This window comes from Pagrus pagrus (assembly GCF_965226575.1).
Source record: "Pagrus pagrus genome assembly, chromosome: 18".
NCBI lineage: Eukaryota > Metazoa > Chordata > Actinopteri > Spariformes > Sparidae > Pagrus > Pagrus pagrus.
Window position 1 is genome coordinate 11,847,710 of NC_140202.1, and position 20,121 is coordinate 11,867,830.

Sequence of the window (20,121 nt, forward strand, 5' to 3'; positions counted from 1 at the left end):
CGGCGCTATAACAGGCTTAAATAATGATATTCCTCCTTACACATCAAATAAACTCAAGTGTAAAAAGCTCCACTGAGTGCAATCTGCATAACAATGACAGATTTCCCTGTTGGGGGTATAGCACACTTGACCCCTCCCTCTCTACCACTCTTACTTGTCAGCATTAATGTCACAGATATTTATTGGCGTGGCTATATCTTACAGCCTCGCATGACTTAGTTTCTTGATTTCCTTTGAGCTGTGAACAGCAATAAACGGTCTTGTAATAGGTGTCTTTATGTGCAAAAAGTGGTAGTCATCACCAAAAGTATCCTGTTTTCTCAGGCAATCTGATGAGCCATTTATACTCACACTCAAATTGCTGCGTGGCCAGTATGAAGGGAAACTGGGAGGGTCAAGAGGTCGATTAATGTAATGTAATCTTTATGGCAGAGTTTACAGAACCTGAGTGTTTTTTTCAGCAAAAGAGCAAATGCATAACATTTTATACGGAGGGTAAACTTTGCCAAAAAGGAGAACATGTTTTTATTCCTTTTATCCTAATTACTATTTTATTATTTTTATTATATCGTATCATACATATATATGTTGCAATGATACTTTATTTTAAAATGAAATACATTTAATCAATAAGTAAGTTTTATATTTATACGTTTATGCGTTTTCAATTAATTTAACATCTAGTCCTCACCGTACTATTAATAAATTCAGTTCTGATTTGAAGACAAAATAAAAAGTAGATTTATGTGCTTGATTTTGGATCGTATAATAACAGTTTCATGCATAATAAATAAATGCAACAGTAGCCAAATAATTACAAGGGAGTCATTTACAAATTGTGTATTTAAGGACATCTAAGGAATTTTATTTTGTTAGTATTATAATTATATTTTCTAATTTTTTACTTTATTTGTTTTGTTTTTTGCATCATATTTGAATTGTATATTGTCTCTGTAATTAAAGTATTTTTTTAACATGTCACCATGGAAAGACTGAGTTACTGAGTAACTAATGTTAACTAATTCCTCTTAGATCACGAAGGACTAAAAGGGTTTATTCAAATGCATTTGTCAGCTTTACTGTCGGACTTAATGATCTTGCTTAAGCATCTCCTTAAAAACATTGACCCCCCATTTGGATAAATAGTGGGAAAATAGCCTGTAATGTAAAAGAGGGCTTACAGTGACAAGAGAAGTCTTAAACCACTGTGTCATTAAAATGAAAGCCCAGGGGCCACATAAGTGGTACTGCCTTAATTGTTTGCATTTCAATTCAGTCTATTGTTTCTGTCGAATCTGTGAGGATTACACCGGGGGTTACCAGGGGTCAGCCTATACAGCTAGAGCAAATGTAATTTCTTGTCAAAATCCATTGACATTTCCAGATGACCTATAAATCCATTTTAATTCTGTAGGAGTGAGGCAACTAGAAATGAAGCTTGTTTCATTCTCCTGCTTGCTCACCAATAAGTGTTATATGTATGTCCCCTGGTAATACTAGTCCCCTGCGAATAGGTCTACGCGTTGGTTTTATGTAGCGTGTGGTCCAGGAGTGTACTTGCCATCTACAGTCATAATGTTGACCTACTATATCAACATTTCTGACAAAAAAAATCAAAACTATATAAAAATATGACTTTGTAAATAGAGTTTAGAATTGATTTACCTACTTTCTGTCTGTGTTACAAGCATAAATACACATTTGCAGCTCATTTAGATCAAGTAAGAGATGTGGCTGCACTTGAAAATGACAACCTTTTGTCACTCCTAACCTTCTCTGTAGTCACTTTTAAACGTCATTATAGCCGATCACACAGTACAGCTGTTGACTGCTGTTAAATATATAATCAGTTGCGGTCAAAATGCGGTGGAATTTTGACTTGGACATGGCAGACTAGCATGGGATTAAGATCACAGACGACCTCCACAATTATTACAAATGAATAATAGATGTCTTCAGGTAACAGTGGTCCCATGGGAGTAGGGTTTAGGACTACACAAACCTAACAGGAGGATCCTTCTCTGCCAAGCAGACAGGACCGCCTCTTTACGGAGCTCTCTGTCCTGATTGGATGAAGTGGGCAGGGATACAAGAAAATCTATTTTCTCTTTTACTGCATGAGCGAGGGGAGGAGAGACTATGCTGACCACACAGCATGAGAGTGATTACTGTTGGAATATAGAGATATTCAACACTTATCTTAACAAAAACACACCGTTTACAGCAGCTTTAAGAACTGTTAAATAGTTGAAAACTGCATAGCTTTAAAATAAAAAGTGTAAGTCAATATTATGAAATAGTAGATCACATTGTTTTTTTTAAATAAACTTATTTTCATGCCAACAAATGTTGCATCTATTTTCCTTTTATTTGCACTAATGAGCTTCCATACTCTCCCCTCCTCATGCAGAAATTGGTCTCATGATGTGATGGTGCATTTTGGAAGTCCCCTCTCCTTCTCGCCTGGCCAGCCAAGTGCACTTCACCTCGATGTAAAATACTTCAAAGTGAGGTACTAGAGACTCGGGGAAGATGACTTTCTGTGAATTGGTGCATGCAAGTACAAACGGTAAAAATAGGTTAAGAGCTCTGGTCTGAAACATGGCCCATGCGGAGCCTGAGTGTTCTTGTCTATCAAAGTAACAGTGCTGGACAAAAGCTCTTCTCTGAGGGGCCTGTCCAAAGCGCATTAAGGAAAGGTAGCCTGCTTCTACCATCTGTCCACTGCAGTAAGAGAAAGCTATGGATTTTCTGTCTGAGGCGCTATCGGAGTCACTGGCTGCCTGCTTCCACGGGATGAGCTTTTAATAAGTCGTGCCAAATAGCGCGCCATAGAGGAGGCATTATGATGTGGTTATGCTGTGTTATTATGAAAGGGAGTGCATCATGTTGCCTATCATTTATCACTGAATTTCAGCTGCTCTCTCAGTGCTAAGCCAACGTTTAAAGCAGACAGTTTGGGAACTCACCAGTTGAGAGGATCTTGGCTGACAGTGTCATATTTCCAATATGAGATTAAAGTCTGCTCCTCCAGTGCTCCACGCGCAGTAACACTGTATCACAGCACATCGGAATAGTGACCTCTTGGGGATAACCGAGGTTTATGCTGCCCACCACTGCAAAGGTTGGATTTCACTTGCTAATGAGCCCACCACCTATCTTCCAGCCATTCATCAAAGTCTGCCCTGCGAGCTGCCTGTGTGTGAAGTACATCCCATCATCACAGTAGATTAGGTTCACTCCCACCACTTTAGTCAGCGGGCTTCTGGGTAACCTCTCCTGGACAATGATTAACATGTGGGCCATTTGAATGCATGATTTGCTGATGAAAGTGTTATGCCTGGTGGTTTAAGTGTTGGGATTCTTTAAAAAGCACAAGAATAACCTTCAGTGAGGGAGTTAAATTAAGTCACTTCATTAGAATAAGTATCATAATGATGGCATTTATGACTACTTAATGCAGATTGTTCCTGTTGTTTTTACTCATGCCCACTCTTAAAATTGCAGCAGCAGATTGCAGTCAACACTAAATTGTTCTAAGGCCCCATTAGTAATACAAATATCATTACCACACTTCGCCTTGCATGCCCCCTGCTGACAGTGCATTACTAGAATCTCCATCGGTCTAAAAAAAACCAGACAATTCCACTATTCATCCGCCAGACGGTTTAACAAGTTTATTGAACACCAGTGACACATGGCCTAGAAGGGACATTTCACTCCGACTGAGACATGAAACCCAGTTAAATCTCCTCACTGAGGCCGTCTTTCAACTGTGCTGGATTGTACTGAAACATCTGCCTAAGAAACACTGAATAAAAAAGCAGCACAAACATAAAAAACACTGTTCTTCAGAACGATACAGTTAAGAAAAATGGGGGAAAAAATAGTGAAATTAGACTTGTGCTGTAGTAGAAAAGCATGTTTAGTATTTACAAAAAGTGGACACATAACAGGTACAATCCAGTAGCGTTTTTAAATACAACTATGACACATGTTACTTAAATTGTTGGTTGAAATTGTGTAGATGTTATTCCACGCTAGGTCTAGTTTGTCAAATTCTGTACTGGAAAGAGTGTCTTCAGTTCAAAGGGTTTTTAAACCCTTTTGTCTTCTTTACCTTTCTGAGTAACTGAATCTCGATAAACAAAGATATTTACAGCAGGATAACACACAATACATAATAGTAATGACATGATACTTGCATATAAGGTTTTGTCTAAATAAAGGTAAAACTCCATTCAAAGACAATATCAAATTGTCAGTCTTCTTAGATGTATCAGTTTGAAGCACTGGCACTAGCTTCATCCTTTTGACCTCTGACTTCCTGTGATTCCTGTGCCATCTTTTTGAAGTAGCGCTCAGCACGCACTTCCTCAAAGCAGAACTCGGTGGCGCCGCTGAGCAGCAGCTCTTTACAGTACATGCTCTGCTCCTGTAGTTTTCCTGATTCGGCTTCCTTCTGTTGCTGATGGTGCTCCTGCAGTCTCTTCAGAGGGGTTTCCTCTCTGCAGGGCTTACGTGACGATAAAACTGTGTTCACCGCCGGGTTGATCTTACATGGAGTCCTGAGGGTGAGATATGGGAGATGCCATCAAATAAAAGGTTACTGACATAGCCTGCAAAGTATTAACTTAGATCACAGGGATAACTCAATAATTCATGAATATTGCTTCCACTTACATTTGTTTCTGTTATTCTTAACTGTAGCAAAAAGTAATAAACTAGCGATGACTGCCAAATGACCACAACCCACAATATGGTAGATTGTTTTGTCTGAACACCTTCCCATAAAAATTCTGTTTTTATTTTAACAGGCAACAAGGAATTTTTTAACTGGTTATCAAACACTCTCAATTTATTTCTGATGCCTTTATATGACCTACATAAGCAAACGAGACCATCAGCGAGATGATTGGCTTTTTCTCCGCAATTAAAATAGTTAATCTTAATGCCTGTTGGGTGTGATTCCAATTTATCTGGGTCAGGTAGGTCATAAAATTAAAATTAAACTATTTTTTTATAGCAGAGTATTCAAGGGCTTCACAGCTTGAGGAGAGAAGCTACTCTGTCATCTGATGGTACAGAACGGCATTCAAACAAAATTTACTCTGTTTCATCCTCGTCGTCTTTCGTCTCACAAAGACAGAATCAAAAAAACTTGTGATGAGAAAAAGGATCACAAATGACAGTTTGTAACAGAAACCTCTTTATTTAATTATTGAACTTGTAGATTCATTTATTTACGTGATATTCATAGATTTCAGAAATATGTTGCTTGAATGTTTGATGTGTAAAGTAAATATTCTGCGAATAAAAACAATTTATCAAAGCTGCAGGTAAAAGTTAGATTCTTGTAGTTACTCACATTGTTGGAGGCTGGTCTGTCTCCTCCACAAATGGTTGGAAGGTGGGTTTGGGAGGCGGTGGGGCCGTGACAGGACGCCCGTATTTAGACTTCTGGGGCATCTACGGTACAAACGCACACACAAAAGAAATTAATATCACTGGGTTACATTCCACACATTTAAAATCTAATAATACAGCACCTTATACGAGGGTCGAAGGACAGAGGGTGTCGTCTCTGTACAGATTGTAAAGCCCTCTGAGGCAAACTGTGATTTGTGAATTTGGGCTATACAAATAAAATTTGATTTGATTTGATTTGATTTGACTTATACCTTGACATCAGACCATTTTTCAGGCCTCTGCTCATTCTCCTTTGCCTTTGAGGTGGGAGGGGCCACCCACGACTCCAACTTCGGCTCTGAAGGGCCAGCACTTTGAGTCTTGTTCTCATCAAAGATCACTAACCGACTGTTTGCATTGCCAAGGACAGAAGCACCATGTGACGGCAAGCCTCTAGAAATACCTGTTCACAAAAGCCATTAAACACCAAAATTTAACACCTTTTTAAAAAAAATGATAATGCTACAATTCATTAGGAGCTGGAGCAATAATAATATCAGCCATATGTGCTTACTTCTGATTGCAGCCCCAGTTCTGTTGACGGGGGCAATAGCCTTTTTCTTCCCTCTATGTTTGAGGTCGGCAAGAGAAACTCTCTCAAGTTGTTTAGACTCATTGTCGCTATCATCCTCCTCCACATTCATCATCACCTGTCGGGACACTCGTGCCTGCAAAGCCCTACAAACAATGATACAGAAAGTTGTGACCATGCCAATATTTTGCATTTTCAAACTGTATCTGAAACTGACAGAATCCATACTTGTGAAACTGCAGGAGCTTATCATGCGGCTCGGCACACTTCTTGAACCCTTCTTGGTAGACCAGGTCTGCTTTGCGACAGTTGCCCTGATTCTCATATTCCTCAGACCAAGCGATGTAGAGGGATGCCTGTGTCACTCCGATTCCCTGCGCCTGCATGTACCTGTAAATGTCCAAGGGCTCCGTGCAGTTCTCTGCCTAATGACACATGTGTTATGCCAAAGTTATTAATGCTCAATCAGTTGTCAAAGTAGCGAAAACAGTCAGAGGTAAAATATTTAACGTACAAATTTGATCCAGAGGTCAACATAGCGAGGGTCGTTGTGATATTTCTTTTCGTCTGTGAATCTCGTCACAACTTGTTCCAACAGTGTGGCGAGGTTGCTCTCCTTTCCTCCCTGAGGGAAGGTTTGCTCTGTCCACTTAATATAACTGTAACAGACAGAATCAAGTGAGGACTAAAATTAAGCTTCTTCGATTGAACAACAGCACATGAATATATGTTACTGTTTACATATTTGACTTACCGATCCCAAACATCAAGTGGATCATCTCCTTCATACATTCTCACTTCAGATTCAAACGCCCTGAAGAAACGAAAAACAAAACAAAACACAAAACCTCCATCATTATGTGACAAATGCCGGTAAAAAGTGTTGAACAGAAACTGCCGTCACACAATCTGGTGGCAAGTGCAATGTTTAAAAGATCATCCATACTGTCTCTGCTGGTTGATGGCAGAGCTGAGTCCATCCTGTTGTTGACTGAGTGCCTGATGTAAGGCTGATATGGCTCTGCCACGCCGCAGTGGCTGGATGTTTTCTTTGCTTAGCTCCCATTCCACATCTCCTCCTTCTGCCATTGTGGAAATTTAAACAGCAAGATGCCTACAGACCAGAAGATGCACAGACACAAATGTATCAGTTATTTTTAGAAAAATTGAAGGTAATCCAAGTAATCTCCAACATCTTTTCTTGCACTTTCTTGCATTTAATTATAAATGCAAAACACAACGCAGCCAAATACACTTTCCAGTCTGAAACATCCCATATAAGTATATTTTTTTACACTCACTGTTGTAATAATTATAATCGTCATTTAGAAAGAAAATTTTTTAAATTGTTGCTTGAATATATAACAGAGAAAGAAACCAAGACATGGACATCAAGTCATACAAGGGCTAGTGACAAGTGAAGACCTTGAAGTAGATGTAGTTTTGTAACAATGTAATGGAAAGTGTATCAATTTCATTTTACATGTAATGAATAGCGAAATTCGTATTTATATCTAATCTGAAGGACAACTTACATGTTTCCAGTGTCTTTACTGTATGACAAAAGTCAGTGGGTTTTTTTCTTTCTAACGTTAACGAGTGCATGACGTGGGGAGCTAACACACTAGCTAGCTAACATTAGCTTTAGCTCGATAGTTTTTTGTCGTTGTTCGCAATATTAGCAGAATTTGCGAGTCACAGATGAAAACAAAACTGGCAATCTGCAAAACTGTGTTTTTTTCATACCGCTTCCGAGCCTCCTCTGTCTCTTTTCCTGATTATTACAGCTACAACGTTGCTACAAGGACGCTGCTCAGCAGTCGGTTTCTGTGTTTTGAACAAGGACCGCGAGAGACTTTGGAGAACGCTGATTGGACGAACGACAAACCGGAAAATGTAAATTGACGTCACGCCACTACTTCCGCTGTGGTTCCTGTTTTGATTAAAGCAACGTTGAAAGGTTGCAAAAGGTAGCTAGCTTCCAGAATAGTCTTCACAGAGTCGTTTTATATTTTATTTTATAATTATCCACTGCAGTAATATTAGCCGATTGGAATCGCCTGTCTCATGTCTTTCTACACGTGTCGACATGGACAACCGTTGTTATTCTTGTGCATCAAAGTTCAGTCTCTTCAAGAAGGAGGTAAGACCTTTCTGGCTTATAGCAGCCACATAGCTACACAAATTAAACGTTTTGAGGTAAATTAACGGCGTAATTTCTGTTGAAATGTGCCCACAGCTGGGCTGTAAGAGCTGCGGCCGCGCCTTCTGCTCCAGCTGCTTGACTTTCAGTGCAGTGGTGCCTCGCTGTGGCAACACCCAGCAGAAGGTCTGCAAACAGTGCCATGGTAATCTGACAAGGTAAAGGTCAAACCATGATAAAGAATATAAATCTGGTTATTAATAAGGATTCTTGCTAATCTTCATTTCTTTCTTTTTTTAGTGGGGGGTCTTCAAATGACTCTGGAAAATGGTCTCCTCCTGAAAATTACAAAAAGTCAGTATATGACAAATTCTGAAAACCTGACACTTTGACAGCACAGCAGTTTCATGACGTCTAAAGTTCATGTTTCTCCCATAGACGGGTTGCTGCATTTGAGGCCAAACAGCAGGGACAGTCGACACAGTCTCTAGCACATGGAAGCAATAGGAACAGCAAAGCAGGCAATGTACCAACCAGAGGCCTGAGTAAAGAAGATCAGGCTATTGCTGAAAGACTTCAAAAGCTGAAGGAGGACTCTGTGCCAAGTAAGTACATTTGCATTTTTTTGCAGCTACCATTTTGATTTAAGCTGAGGAATACAATTATAATATCTTTTCTCGGAACAAAAGCCATCGTAATATCTTGTTTTCCCCCTCTTCTTTAGAGTCTGTGCCCTCTGAGAAAGAGCTTGAGTCTCGCCTTGCTGCTCTGAAAGCTCCCAGCCAGCCAGTGCCTTCTGCAAGGGAGATGGAGGACCGTCTGGCAGTTCTTCGGGGTGTGCCTCCACCATCCCAAGCTCCTCCACCTGTGAGCTTAGCCTCTTCCTACTTGTTTGTAGCAACTTGCATTCAAAAGTAACTGTATGCTAAATACTTTGCAATAATTTCTTACCAGTGTACTTGTGTGCTCATCTGTGCAGGTGCATCGGCCTCCAGATAACAGGACTCAGACGGAACAAGCCAATGATCTGATTACTCAGATGACAGATGAAGTTGCCATAGATGACCAGCAATCAAATCCTGAATGCAGTAAGATGTTACTCATCATGTCGTAGTGTAATTCAATCATAACAATATGTCATGACTGCATTCTGACAATAAAAACTGCGCCAACCTATGTATCCCTCTGCAGGTGTAGACGGCCGTATGAATGATCTCAACAAGGGGGAGGGTGGCACATTGGATGAGAATTTGGAGGAGAACCAGGACGAGGTCAAGCAGCTGGAGGCTGAGAAGGCCCGTCTGCTGGAGGAAGCCATGGAGGAGCTGAGGAAGGAACACCATTCCCAGGATCAGGTCCTCGACATGGCCAAGAGGCTGGCGCAGCTGAAGGGGCAGGACCCAGACAAAGGTACGTCACACACAAAGATCTTGGTGTTCCACAACCTTAACTTTATCTTGTATCCTTACTTTCTCATCAGAATGTCAGAAAATATGATAAGACCTCCAACTGTGATAGAAGTCATTGTTGTTTTTGTTATGTCATTTGTAGTTACTATACAGGACTTCCAGCATCCTGACAGTGACGAGGAGACTGAGGAAGAAGCTGTGATGAGAGTATTAAAACAGGTCTGGGACTTAATGCAAAAAAGTTCATACTCTAGTTTTGATAATAATAAATCTTACTTGATAAACCCGTTACTACTGAGTGCATATTGCATTTTTAAAGATGATGGTGAACCAACCTGGACCAGTTCAGCAGGCCACAAGGGGCTGCTATTTTGCCATTTTAATAATTTGTAATGTGAATTGGAGGAGATGTTTTGAAATTCCTGCATTTCTGATTGTTTTTCTTTCCAGCTCTCTGAAGAGGCTGCACTGGATGAAGCCAGTGGCTACAACATACCGTTGGAACAGAGCGGACCAAAAAACACAGAAAAGAAAAAAACTTCCAAGAAACCGGTACTTAACATCATCCTAAATACAGAATCATACATCTTTAAAGCTATTAAAGAGAATAACATTTAACCTCTTTTTATCTGATGTGTTTTAAAGACCCAGGCTCAAGCACCCAAGAGTAGGATTTCACCGGCTGCTGTTGCACATCCGCCATCAGACAGTGATGAGGAAGAGCTTCCGTGGTGCTGCATCTGTAACGCAGACGCCAGTCTTCGCTGTCACACTTGTGATGGAGACCTTTACTGCAACCGCTGCTTCAGGTAGCATAACATGCAGACTCAAATTTTTTTTATTGTCATCAAATGATTCAGTGACCCCTTGTGTCCTGTATGAAAGTATCTGCATTGGTTATGATTCTCCACTCATTCATTAAGGCTTTCCACTGATTTGTCCCTTGCTGTATATTCATTTTATGAAGCACAACATTGATTCTGTTTTTTGTCTCATAGTGGAGCTTTCCATGGAAATCTTTGCTCTGATGCCCAAGAAAGATGATTTGGAATGTATACCATGACCCAGATAGATTGTAGGCAGGCTGCTGACATACTGTTAAGCAGCATGAATATAAAGTATTTAGTGTGATGAATTATCAATCTGATCTCCATTATCTCCCCAGGGAAGGCCATGATAAATACGACAGGATGGAGCATCGCACCAGTAACTACACGGCACCAAAGAGGAAGAGGAAGACATGATAGTGAGACTGTGCTGTAGCTGTTTGCCTCATCAGGCTCTGGTCAGTCATTACTGTTAGACTTGTGCTTTTGACTTAAGTGACCTATTATTGTAAAAGAAACAGTGTCTCAGAAGAAAACGCTACCTATTATCTAATGCAAGCCAGACTTTAACCCCATTTTATCTTATCTATCCAAACTAAAATGTAGACCACAGGAAGAGCAGCATCTGCTTTCTGTAATTACTAACAGATGAATTCAACAAATCAAAAACAATGGGTATGCAATTAATTTATGGCAATGCAAAGACTAGAAATAGACTAACGGTAAATAGAATATGTAAAATATGAAAAACGGAGCCTATTTTTTCTGTAATGTATAAAAATAGAGGCTGGTAGAAAGTGTTGGTATTGTAGCAAAACTGCACAGCTTCTGTACACAGAAAAGTTTTAAGCTGTCCAACTACATAAGACGCTTGAAGCCTTTTTCTTATGTCACTTGTCCTACTTCCCAGAGGCAACAAAGGCTCATCTTAGATGCACTTTGCTCTTGTCACCATTTGATTCTTTTTTTTTTTTCCTTCTAATTTTGACGACACATACAGAAAGCAGACGCATCACAAGCTCATCTGGGATGATGTACAATCCCAGACTGCCGTCAGCTCTGGACTGAAGAAGCACAGAGGACTCAGTATAAAAGGATTACTGAGGGCTTTGTTTTCTTTTGGCAGGCACTGCAGTCACTCTTGTAATCTATGTTTGGCTGCAAGTCTGACATGAGTATTGCCTTTCTTGTCCTTGGGTGTAATTTCATTATAACGGATGCAAAAGTGTGAGGCGCCGTGTCACATATTTAGGGAGCGTTGCATTCGTTTTTAGTTGTATTTTTATCACTGAAGCCTTTTTTTAATCACTTGACAAAAATGTCCCTGGCTGGCAGGCCTTGTCGGGATGGTATGGACAGTGACGTGTCAGAGATGTACTGTAAGAGTGGAAAGGGGGGGGCGAACCAAGCAAATTACTATAATGGAGCCCTTAGCCGAAAGACCCTCTGTGTATGACAGAGAGAAGGCCAGAGTGCAGTTTCATCAGTGTGCATTAATGTCAAGCTAACGGAGGAGAAACCATAATTACACTCTCCTCTGGGGGCTCGCTCCATTAAGGTTTGTATGGAGGCCGTTACTGTGTTTGCTGTTTCTGGCCATGTCAGACGTGAGCCACAGACAGGAAATGGATGGAGGATAATGGATGCATACTTAATGGACCTTCCTGCCACTGTGTTTACTCCTAGACCCGACATGTCATCGTCTCCTTTGTTTCCATCACTCTGTTGAAATATTTACGCCATAAAACAAAAGCTCGAATTCTGGGAAGGATGTGCAGACAGCCGAGCTACAGTAGAGTTTTGTATTTGTCTCTGGACAGTAGGACATAATCAGTCTGTAAAAGAAAATAAGTGTTTTAGCGCAGTAATAATGGACTGGTCATAGAAGGATGGTATTTTAAGTTGATGGGTGTAATGGACATGTCAATATTTATTTGTATGTGTGGAATAAATGATACCTGATGATACCTCGCTGTTTGTCAGTCCCATTGTCAAGAATGAGATTAGAGCTGCAACGGCAAATTTTTTGATAGACCATTAATCGGATTGAAAAAAATTTTAATCTCCTAAATGTGAATATTGTCTGTTTCTTTACTCCTCTGTAATCACAAACTGAATATCTTTAAGTTGACAAAACAAGACAAATGAAGATGTCAACTTGGGCTTTGGGAAAAACTTATCAACATTTTTCACAATTTTCTGCCATTTTATAGACCAAACAATCGATTAATCAAGAAAATGATGGACAGATTAGTCGACAATGAAAGTAATCGATGTTTGCAGGTTTTTATAATTCATCAACTGCCTTGTCTTGAAAATGTTCAATTTTATTTCGACATACAACACTGTTATCAGAACAAAAATATTTATGTACATAAATAGGCAACCGAAAATGTCTTGCACAAAAAAAAAAAAAAACAGTCCGTCTGAGTAATAGACAGTACAACTTTTACCACATGTGCATTATTATTGGTATGTTTATGGGAGACAAAATGTTACAGCAGTCCAAAAATTAAAGAAATAAATTCAGTTTAAAACCCGACTGCTCTGGTCTTAGACTGATGCTGACCCTGGAAGGGAAAGAGTCCCACAGACATGTGAACCGCACATAAAGGCATCCAAACAGTTAACGCATGGGAAGATAAGAGGCTCCATATTGTCTCAATTCTTTATTTGACCTAGAATTATTTCTTCAAGGGACCTGACATCTTGCGTAGACCCTTTATCCTGTAGAGCAGCCCATTGATAAAATCCTGTGGGGGAGAAGGAAAATTTATTTTATTTTTTTTTACAGACTAGACAAGACAACAGCAATGTGAAGAAGTGAAATTCATTTCTCTGTTAAATACTGCTTGTATATAGTTTCATCTGAGGATGTATTTTTTGTCTCACCTCTTTTGGCTTTCCGCATTCCTGCAACAACTCCTAACAGAGATCGCAAACACAGGAAGACTCATTACCGACATTGGACATTTCTTTTTCTCTGCAAACATTGCAACACTGGATTCCAGCGAGGGTCAAGGGCTTGTTAAGCTATTATTACAACACATTGCAAATAGTTAGGTATGCACCAAGGTGTCACTTAGGAGCAAAGTGTTAAAAGGTTAAAATGCTCAGGTTGACCTTTGTTTGAAGAACTGCAGTTTTGGGTGCCAAATAACTAGAAAGGCAAGGTGAATAATGGCTAAAAATGTAAGTGTTCTTGAGTTGCTCGATCTTACCTGCAGACGGGATCTCTGCCCCTCGTCTGTCAGCTCCAGGAGCTCATCTATGTCAATCTCTAACTCTGGAATCTCTTCTTCCTGTAAAAGCAGCAAGAAACAAAAGTTAGAGTCTAAGGTTGATATTCCTTTATTACTATATTGCCCACACTTTATTTTATTTCTGCGTGCTGCAGATGCACTTGTTTTATGTGGGCTTGTTGCCATTCTCTTACTAACAGTGGTAAGGCTGTCCACACCCCTGAGCCGAGTCATTCAGAGGGGAAAGCAGGAGCGTAAAGATGTGATCCAGGATGTGATGCAACATGGCAGGGGTTTCAGTAACGAAATCCTCGCACTATGGTGTATAAGCTGTCGGTTCTTCGAGTTTTAAAGAGTTGACACTGTACTTTTATTAGTAGTCAATCACCCGAGTTAATAGCGTTGGCTGTATTTGTTAAAATAAGAATCAACACAGTTTCTGTTCCTTAATAATTCCTCATAACAATGATGTGATTGATGATATGCTGAACACAAGAGCACTGAGGCGTGAAGGCAGAAAGGCTCCAGGAGGCCACACTTGCCACATGCCATCATCAGATTTCATGGATGGTTTACTCAGCTAGCATTTAGCTCAGCCATTACTGAGAGATTATTTCCAGTTGAAATGTTTTCTAAAGAATATACTTATCACAGCTATGTTGTCACACACTGTGTGTACCTGATACAAACTGGTGGTCCATACAAACCGCTTTTCAAAATGTTATCCTTAAAAAAACTATGTAAAGATTGTAAAAGTCTCCACTTATAAAAATCAAATATAGCAAAGTAATCAATTGATAACACAAGCTCCCATCAATCGTTTAGCTCCCTTTCCAGAGGGAATGAACAGTGCTGCTCACTGGATGAGTCCTGGACACGAAGATATCTGGAGTCAGCAGGTGTACACTCATATCTGACAAGTGGGGCCTCTTTTTAAGAGGAATATTTTCCGGTTGGGGAGTTTTCATGGCTGCTGAGGATGGGGCCTACACTGCTTTCTGGACGAGGAGAGAGCTAATCAATGTGGAAGTGCTGAGTGGCGGAATAGATGGGCCCTCCTCCAGAGTCCCCTGTGCCTGCTCTAATTGATACATGCTGCCAGTTCGGACCCCAGTGTGATTCTGCTGATGTCTGCAGGACACATGATGAACATTGCTCTGTGCTGTGTGGGCTTTACCAGCTCAGATGTGGTGTGATTGTGTGTGTTGTGTTTTTTGGTTTGTGTGCTGTGTGTCAAATGGTTGGGCCAGTGATTACCAACCAGGGGTATTTGTACCCCACAGGGTTCTTCTGTTGCCAGAGGGTATATGGAGACTGTAGAGTAGGTCAGCTAATATGAAAAAAATGATTTAATGATTAGATTTTAAAAATACATCCACATTTTCAATCTGCATTAAAGTCTAATTTAGGTGTTTTAGGGTGACTTAATAGACCATGATCTCATGGCGGCCATTTTCCTCTGACATCACACTCAGGGTGGGAAGCTTGAATGCTGTGCTGTGTTATGCGGCTGTGTTCCAGGTTTCATGTCCTTTAAAGGCAGCGAATCTGTCAAATTGTCATCAATTTACCACCTGCCACCAAAACAGCCTATGTTAGCATTCCACTGCTTCCCAGCTGACATTAAAGTTTGATTAACTAAAAATGTATTGTTACGTCTGCTGTCAAATTAGGTGTATTTTCCTCTCCCCCTTGCCACATACATTACGGAAATAACCAAATGTGCTGTTGTACACGGCTCTATTGATTAATGTTGTTAGAAGTACTTATTTGCGTTATTGGGATTAATAATACATTCATATTAATTGCACGGAACTTTAAATGGCTATCTAGAGTGGCATATTCAGTTAGTAAAGGACGAAAGTGAAAATGAAACCTACCTAAGTACTACATTAGTGATGAGTATGAGCAGGGATATACTTTATGAGCTTGAACACCCCTCTGCCTGTGACTGCAGGACCATGCAGAGCACCACTGAATGTCAATGAGTGGAATATGAGCAATTACCGTTAAGAAATGCGATGACCCTTCCCGAAACTTTTCAGTATTTCATATTGGACGCGGTCGCAATTTTCAGCTTGTTGAGAGTTACCTCATTGTCAGAGGAAAATTGCATTTTAATGAGGCCTCCGGGCAGAAATGTCTCAGCAGCACTTTTTGAAGTTAAAAGCAATAGACTGGAGCTAAAATGAATGTTGGCACTAACACTGGAATTCATGAATATCAAAGTGGCTCTCAGAGGATTGCACTTTTAGACAGGCGATACAGATGCAGTCTAAATAGCAGCTGGATTTTGTCAAGACATGATAACCTTGATTATAATTTATAATTCAGAAACAGGAGAGTTGCATCAGTATAATGAGGTGACCTGTTTTTCAGGGTTGGAACTCACATTTCAGAGCAGCAGCGTGATCTTTTAAACTTTTATTTTAACATCTCTTTGATATGTTTTATTTATGTTGATAGTTACAAGTTGTTGTAGTTCTCCGTCTTGTGGCGCTTCTTGAGTGGTTCAGTTTGATTTTATCATTTTTCCAAGAAACGCTTTAAATATGAATGAATTTTACTAAAATTGCCCTGAGGATGACAAATTGATTGGTCAGCCAAGTGCAACAGTTTCGACCAATGAGAGATTTCTGAACTACTAGCAAAACTGTCATGAAATGGAGTATTGATATTCATGGGCCCCAGTGAATAGCTCCTAATGATTTTGGTGACCCCCCTGACATGTCATCTAGGGCACCCCTCAGGTCCAAATGTGCCCTTGACCTTTGCAAGGTATATTGAAATAAATTATCTTTATGGGCAATGAGTTTGAAGTGCAAAGCCCAGCACAATATATACTGAGCAGGTTACCAAGAATTCAGTCATTTAAGCTCCACAGAAACACAACTGTAGTGATTGTGGTGAGCCATTGACCTTTATCACTTCCATCACGTCCTATATAATTTATAGTCTTTACATAACATATGATATTTTACATTGAAACTGACAGATTACCAGGAAGTTTACTCAACATGGTCATTCTCCCCATGAACGGATCTCAGTCCATTTGGTCGTTATGTAACTTTTCCTGTGGGCCTGCCTTGAGCTGAGTGTATCAGCTTTCGAAACAAGAAATTTGCTGTAGAAATTCATGACCCATAAAAGATGAATGCTTTTTAATTTGGTCTTTCAGTGACCTAAATTGCTGTGCCATGTTGGTTTCTTCATTAGGTTGGTTGCAGTGTGTAGCCTGTACGCTCATATCTGCACACTAAATACTGAGCTACACCCAGCAGCTTAGCTTGGCATAACAATTGCATAATAAATGACATATTACATGATAAATTGTAATTGTACCTGGCAGATTATTTTAAAACACTGTTCATTCAAACTAAAACATTAAGACAATCTGCTTTAGTTAGCTAAAGTCTGATGGTAGCAGGCAGATTTTGTAAACTTTATACAGAGCAAGGCTAGCAGTTTCCCTTTTTTCAGTCTTTATGCTAAGCTTAGTTAACCAGCAGCTGGGTGTAGCTTCATACTGAAAAGAAAGATATGAGAGTAGTCGATTTTCTCATCTGACTCTGGAACGGAGAGCTGGTCAGCATTCTTTCCTAAAATATGCTATTAACTATCTAAAAATTATTCTTTTAAGGGGTTTTGTTTACTCTTTACAATATATTTGACATATTCCTGACATGTACGTGTTAAATAATGATATTCACTGACCTATTAAGTTAGAAATTACTGCAACAAACATAGTTTGGTTCCATTGCACACACTATAGTGTTTGCTATTATAATGTAAAGGAAACCATGCCCAGGAAATCCAGCTGTTCCGAGAAGATGCCAGCATGTGTTTTATTTATCAGACTCTACCCTTTTCCTGTCAGAGTCACGAGCTTCTCATAAACATTACTGAGTGAGTCGTGACACAGGCAGAAAAGATAAGTGTAAAGATCCAAATCTTATTGTTCAACCGTATAACTCTTAAACAGGGAAAATTTATTTTTTGTCCTGCAGTCCATTCACTGAAAAGTCCTTATAGTCTTGTGACAGTTGGGAAAACACTTATCTGGCTTCTGGGTTACTACATAAGCCTAAACATTGCTCAAGAAGTCTATCTGAGAGCTGTTTTTCACAGCTCTTTTTTAGCTGATCATTTCTCAAAAGGTGTGAAGTTTGCAGTGGAGGTGGGCCACTCCGGACCGAGGCAGCAATTGTATGAATTAGAGATGCGGCTAAATAATTCAGGTGGTGACACAGGGGACTGATGGTAAATGCTTCCACGCGGAAGACTCGGAGAACCAACAGAGTAACCTTCCCCTGAGCCCATGCAAAATTCATTACACTGGCCAGTGCACATGGACAAGCCACGGCTAATTCTGCACAAGGGGCTAATGCAAATATCCTGTCCATCCCAACCCGGAGGTAAGCCTTCATTTCCATATGTCAAGGACGTAGACCATTCTCAGGAAAACTGTACAGAAGAGGAACTTCTGTTTACTTCAATTCTAGTAATCATCTCATCAATCATACCTAGATCCAATCATTCCGCTTGTATGGATCTGTGCTGTATATGTGCTGCACAATTATCCTCATGTTGGATTATGCTGGAGCCACAACACGAAAGTGCTGGAATAATTGTATGTTTCTGGGACAAGATCAAACGAGCACACAGAGAAAAGACTTCAGTTCTGTTTCTGTTATCCACATGTCCTGGTTTCCACTAATGTGATTTATTCCACCCTCGGCTCTTTACAAGCATATTATCATATATATCCACAGGGGAGAAGGCTTGGGATGTGAATGGAATAAAGCTCATAAAATAAGTATTGTGATGGGGAAAATAATAGCATAACCAACTGCAACTAAAGCATTTTAAATTTAAACCAACTAGGTTTAATCCCTCCTGTCTACCCGTTTACAAAAATGTTCACAGCTCACGTTCTGCAGCATTTGTACATATGCAAAGGGCTCCCTGCCAGCGTAAGGGGATGCCAGACAGAGAGGTGGCTACAGGCCGTCTGCAGCCAAGGGTCTCCGTGCAGTTGTTTCACATGAGAAACAGTTTGTCTCTGCGTTCTCGTTCGCCATGAAACGGAGGCGGTGTTGTCATCTGATCTGCATCGTCATTAGGAAGCTCATGCTCCCTAAACAGACACCTCTTATTCCACCGTGCCATGCTGCCTCATGTGGGCGAGGAGACATCTGTTGCCATGGTTTCCCCTCGGAGAATGCCAAGCAAATCAATATGGAGCCTCTGACATAATTGGATTGTATCCCACTGTAGAGGAGTGGAGTTATGAAGGGTGTGTGTGTGTGAGCGAGAGGGAGCTGACTGTTGTCTCATCATGATCCCCTGTACATACTGAACACGACCACCTAGGCAACAAGGCCTTGTTGTTACATAACATACACTGTGTTTATATAAACTCCATATCTTAGATGGAGGGTAATATTAGTAGTTATCATTTATCACTGGTAAGTAAGTGTGTCAACATAAATGTGTCTGCAAAGAGAGAGACAGGACACATACACAGGGGACATAAAGTCCTGGTGCCACCATTACAGCAAGACATGAACTCTGTTTTATTTTTTATTACTTTCTCTGACACTTTATGACTTTATCACAGACTTACAGGAATATTGTTTTGATCCTGTTCCTCCTCAATATTGTTAGCTTCTCATGCAGCTGCCTCTTCAACTGGATGCCTTAATGGTAAATGTAGCCACATGTTCAAAGTGATGTCGCAGGGTTGCGACATACTTCCTAATGACTTTAAAATCGGACATCAAATCTTCTTATCGCAGTGGTTGAACACCAGGTTGCACGTCGAACAGCTGATACTGCAGTCAGGCTGATGACACATCAGGGCTAGTGTGCAGCCTTCAAGCACATCCCTCCCACCCACTCCTCTTTAAGGTCTCTGTAATCTCTCACACATGATGGATAGCCCACCACAGACACTCCAGTGATCAGTGCAGCTCCTTCCCCTCTCCTCCTTCCTCAGTGTGTGTGTGTCTGTGTGTGTGAGCCAGCCCTACCCTACCTCACAGTCAAACAGCAGGTGCAGCTGCCCGTCGATCCACTCCTCAATATCCAGCCTCCTCTGCAGGTCCTTGCGGTTGTATTTGACCGTCAGCTTGCCCAGCTTGCGGTGTGCAGGCTCCTCTGTCTTGTCCGCCGCCTGGAACATCACCCTGGACTGGGTGCTTGGGTCTGACGCCATGGCTGCCACGGCCTCAGGAGAACCGTGGAAACACACCGAGCTCTCTCTCTCGCACACACACACACACACTCACAGACAGAAAGACCCACAGGCTGTGACGGCTCTGTCTCTATCTCTGCTCTTCCTGCGGGCTGCTGTTCCCACGCGTATCTCCTGTTATCTTGTTGAGTGTTCGTGCTCTCCCTCTCTGTAACGCCGGCTCTGGTTCTGTCCTCGTCCTCTCTCTCTCTCTCTCTGTGAAGCTCACTGTCTTGCTCTCCTTGCCTCCTCCTCTTGCAACAC

General features: G+C 40.7%; 3 protein-coding genes across 4 annotated transcripts; 1 reads left to right on the forward strand and 2 right to left on the reverse strand.

The window, feature by feature from the left end:
- Window positions 1-3,651: 3,651 nt before the first annotated feature.
- On the reverse strand, window positions 3,652-7,845 carry bub1bb (BUB1 mitotic checkpoint serine/threonine kinase Bb). Its single transcript, XM_084380613.1, has 9 exons — window positions 7,748-7,845; window positions 6,948-7,115; window positions 6,756-6,815; window positions 6,516-6,660; window positions 6,230-6,426; window positions 5,984-6,147; window positions 5,682-5,872; window positions 5,369-5,469; window positions 3,652-4,568 (listed from the first exon to the last, which is right to left on the reverse strand). The coding sequence occupies exons 2-9, from the start codon at window positions 7,088-7,090 to the stop codon at window positions 4,280-4,282; spliced, it is 1,290 nt and encodes a 429-aa protein (XP_084236739.1). The 5' UTR covers window positions 7,091-7,115; window positions 7,748-7,845; the 3' UTR covers window positions 3,652-4,279.
- Window positions 7,846-7,943: 98 nt separating this feature from the next.
- zfyve19 (zinc finger, FYVE domain containing 19) lies at window positions 7,944-12,347 on the forward strand. 2 transcript variants are annotated; one of them, XM_084380498.1, is made up of 12 exons: window positions 7,944-8,144; window positions 8,241-8,362; window positions 8,445-8,498; window positions 8,583-8,749; window positions 8,869-9,011; window positions 9,124-9,232; window positions 9,336-9,554; window positions 9,696-9,772; window positions 10,004-10,105; window positions 10,199-10,362; window positions 10,719-10,838; window positions 11,381-12,347. In XM_084380498.1, the coding sequence occupies exons 1-11, from the start codon at window positions 8,091-8,093 to the stop codon at window positions 10,795-10,797; spliced, it is 1,290 nt and encodes a 429-aa protein (XP_084236624.1). In that variant the 5' UTR covers window positions 7,944-8,090; the 3' UTR covers window positions 10,798-10,838; window positions 11,381-12,347. The 2 variants fall into 2 exon arrangements, with proteins under 2 accessions (XP_084236624.1, XP_084236623.1); XM_084380497.1 differs by having other exon boundaries at window positions 10,719-12,347.
- A 303-nt stretch (window positions 12,348-12,650) lies between these two features.
- ppp1r14d (protein phosphatase 1 regulatory inhibitor subunit 14D) lies at window positions 12,651-20,121 on the reverse strand. The gene is made up of 4 exons (XM_084381597.1): window positions 19,660-20,121; window positions 13,602-13,682; window positions 13,273-13,305; window positions 12,651-13,133 (listed from the first exon to the last, which is right to left on the reverse strand). Exons 1-4 carry the CDS (start codon window positions 19,837-19,839, stop codon window positions 13,065-13,067), a joined length of 363 nt encoding a protein of 120 aa, XP_084237723.1. The 5' UTR covers window positions 19,840-20,121; the 3' UTR covers window positions 12,651-13,064.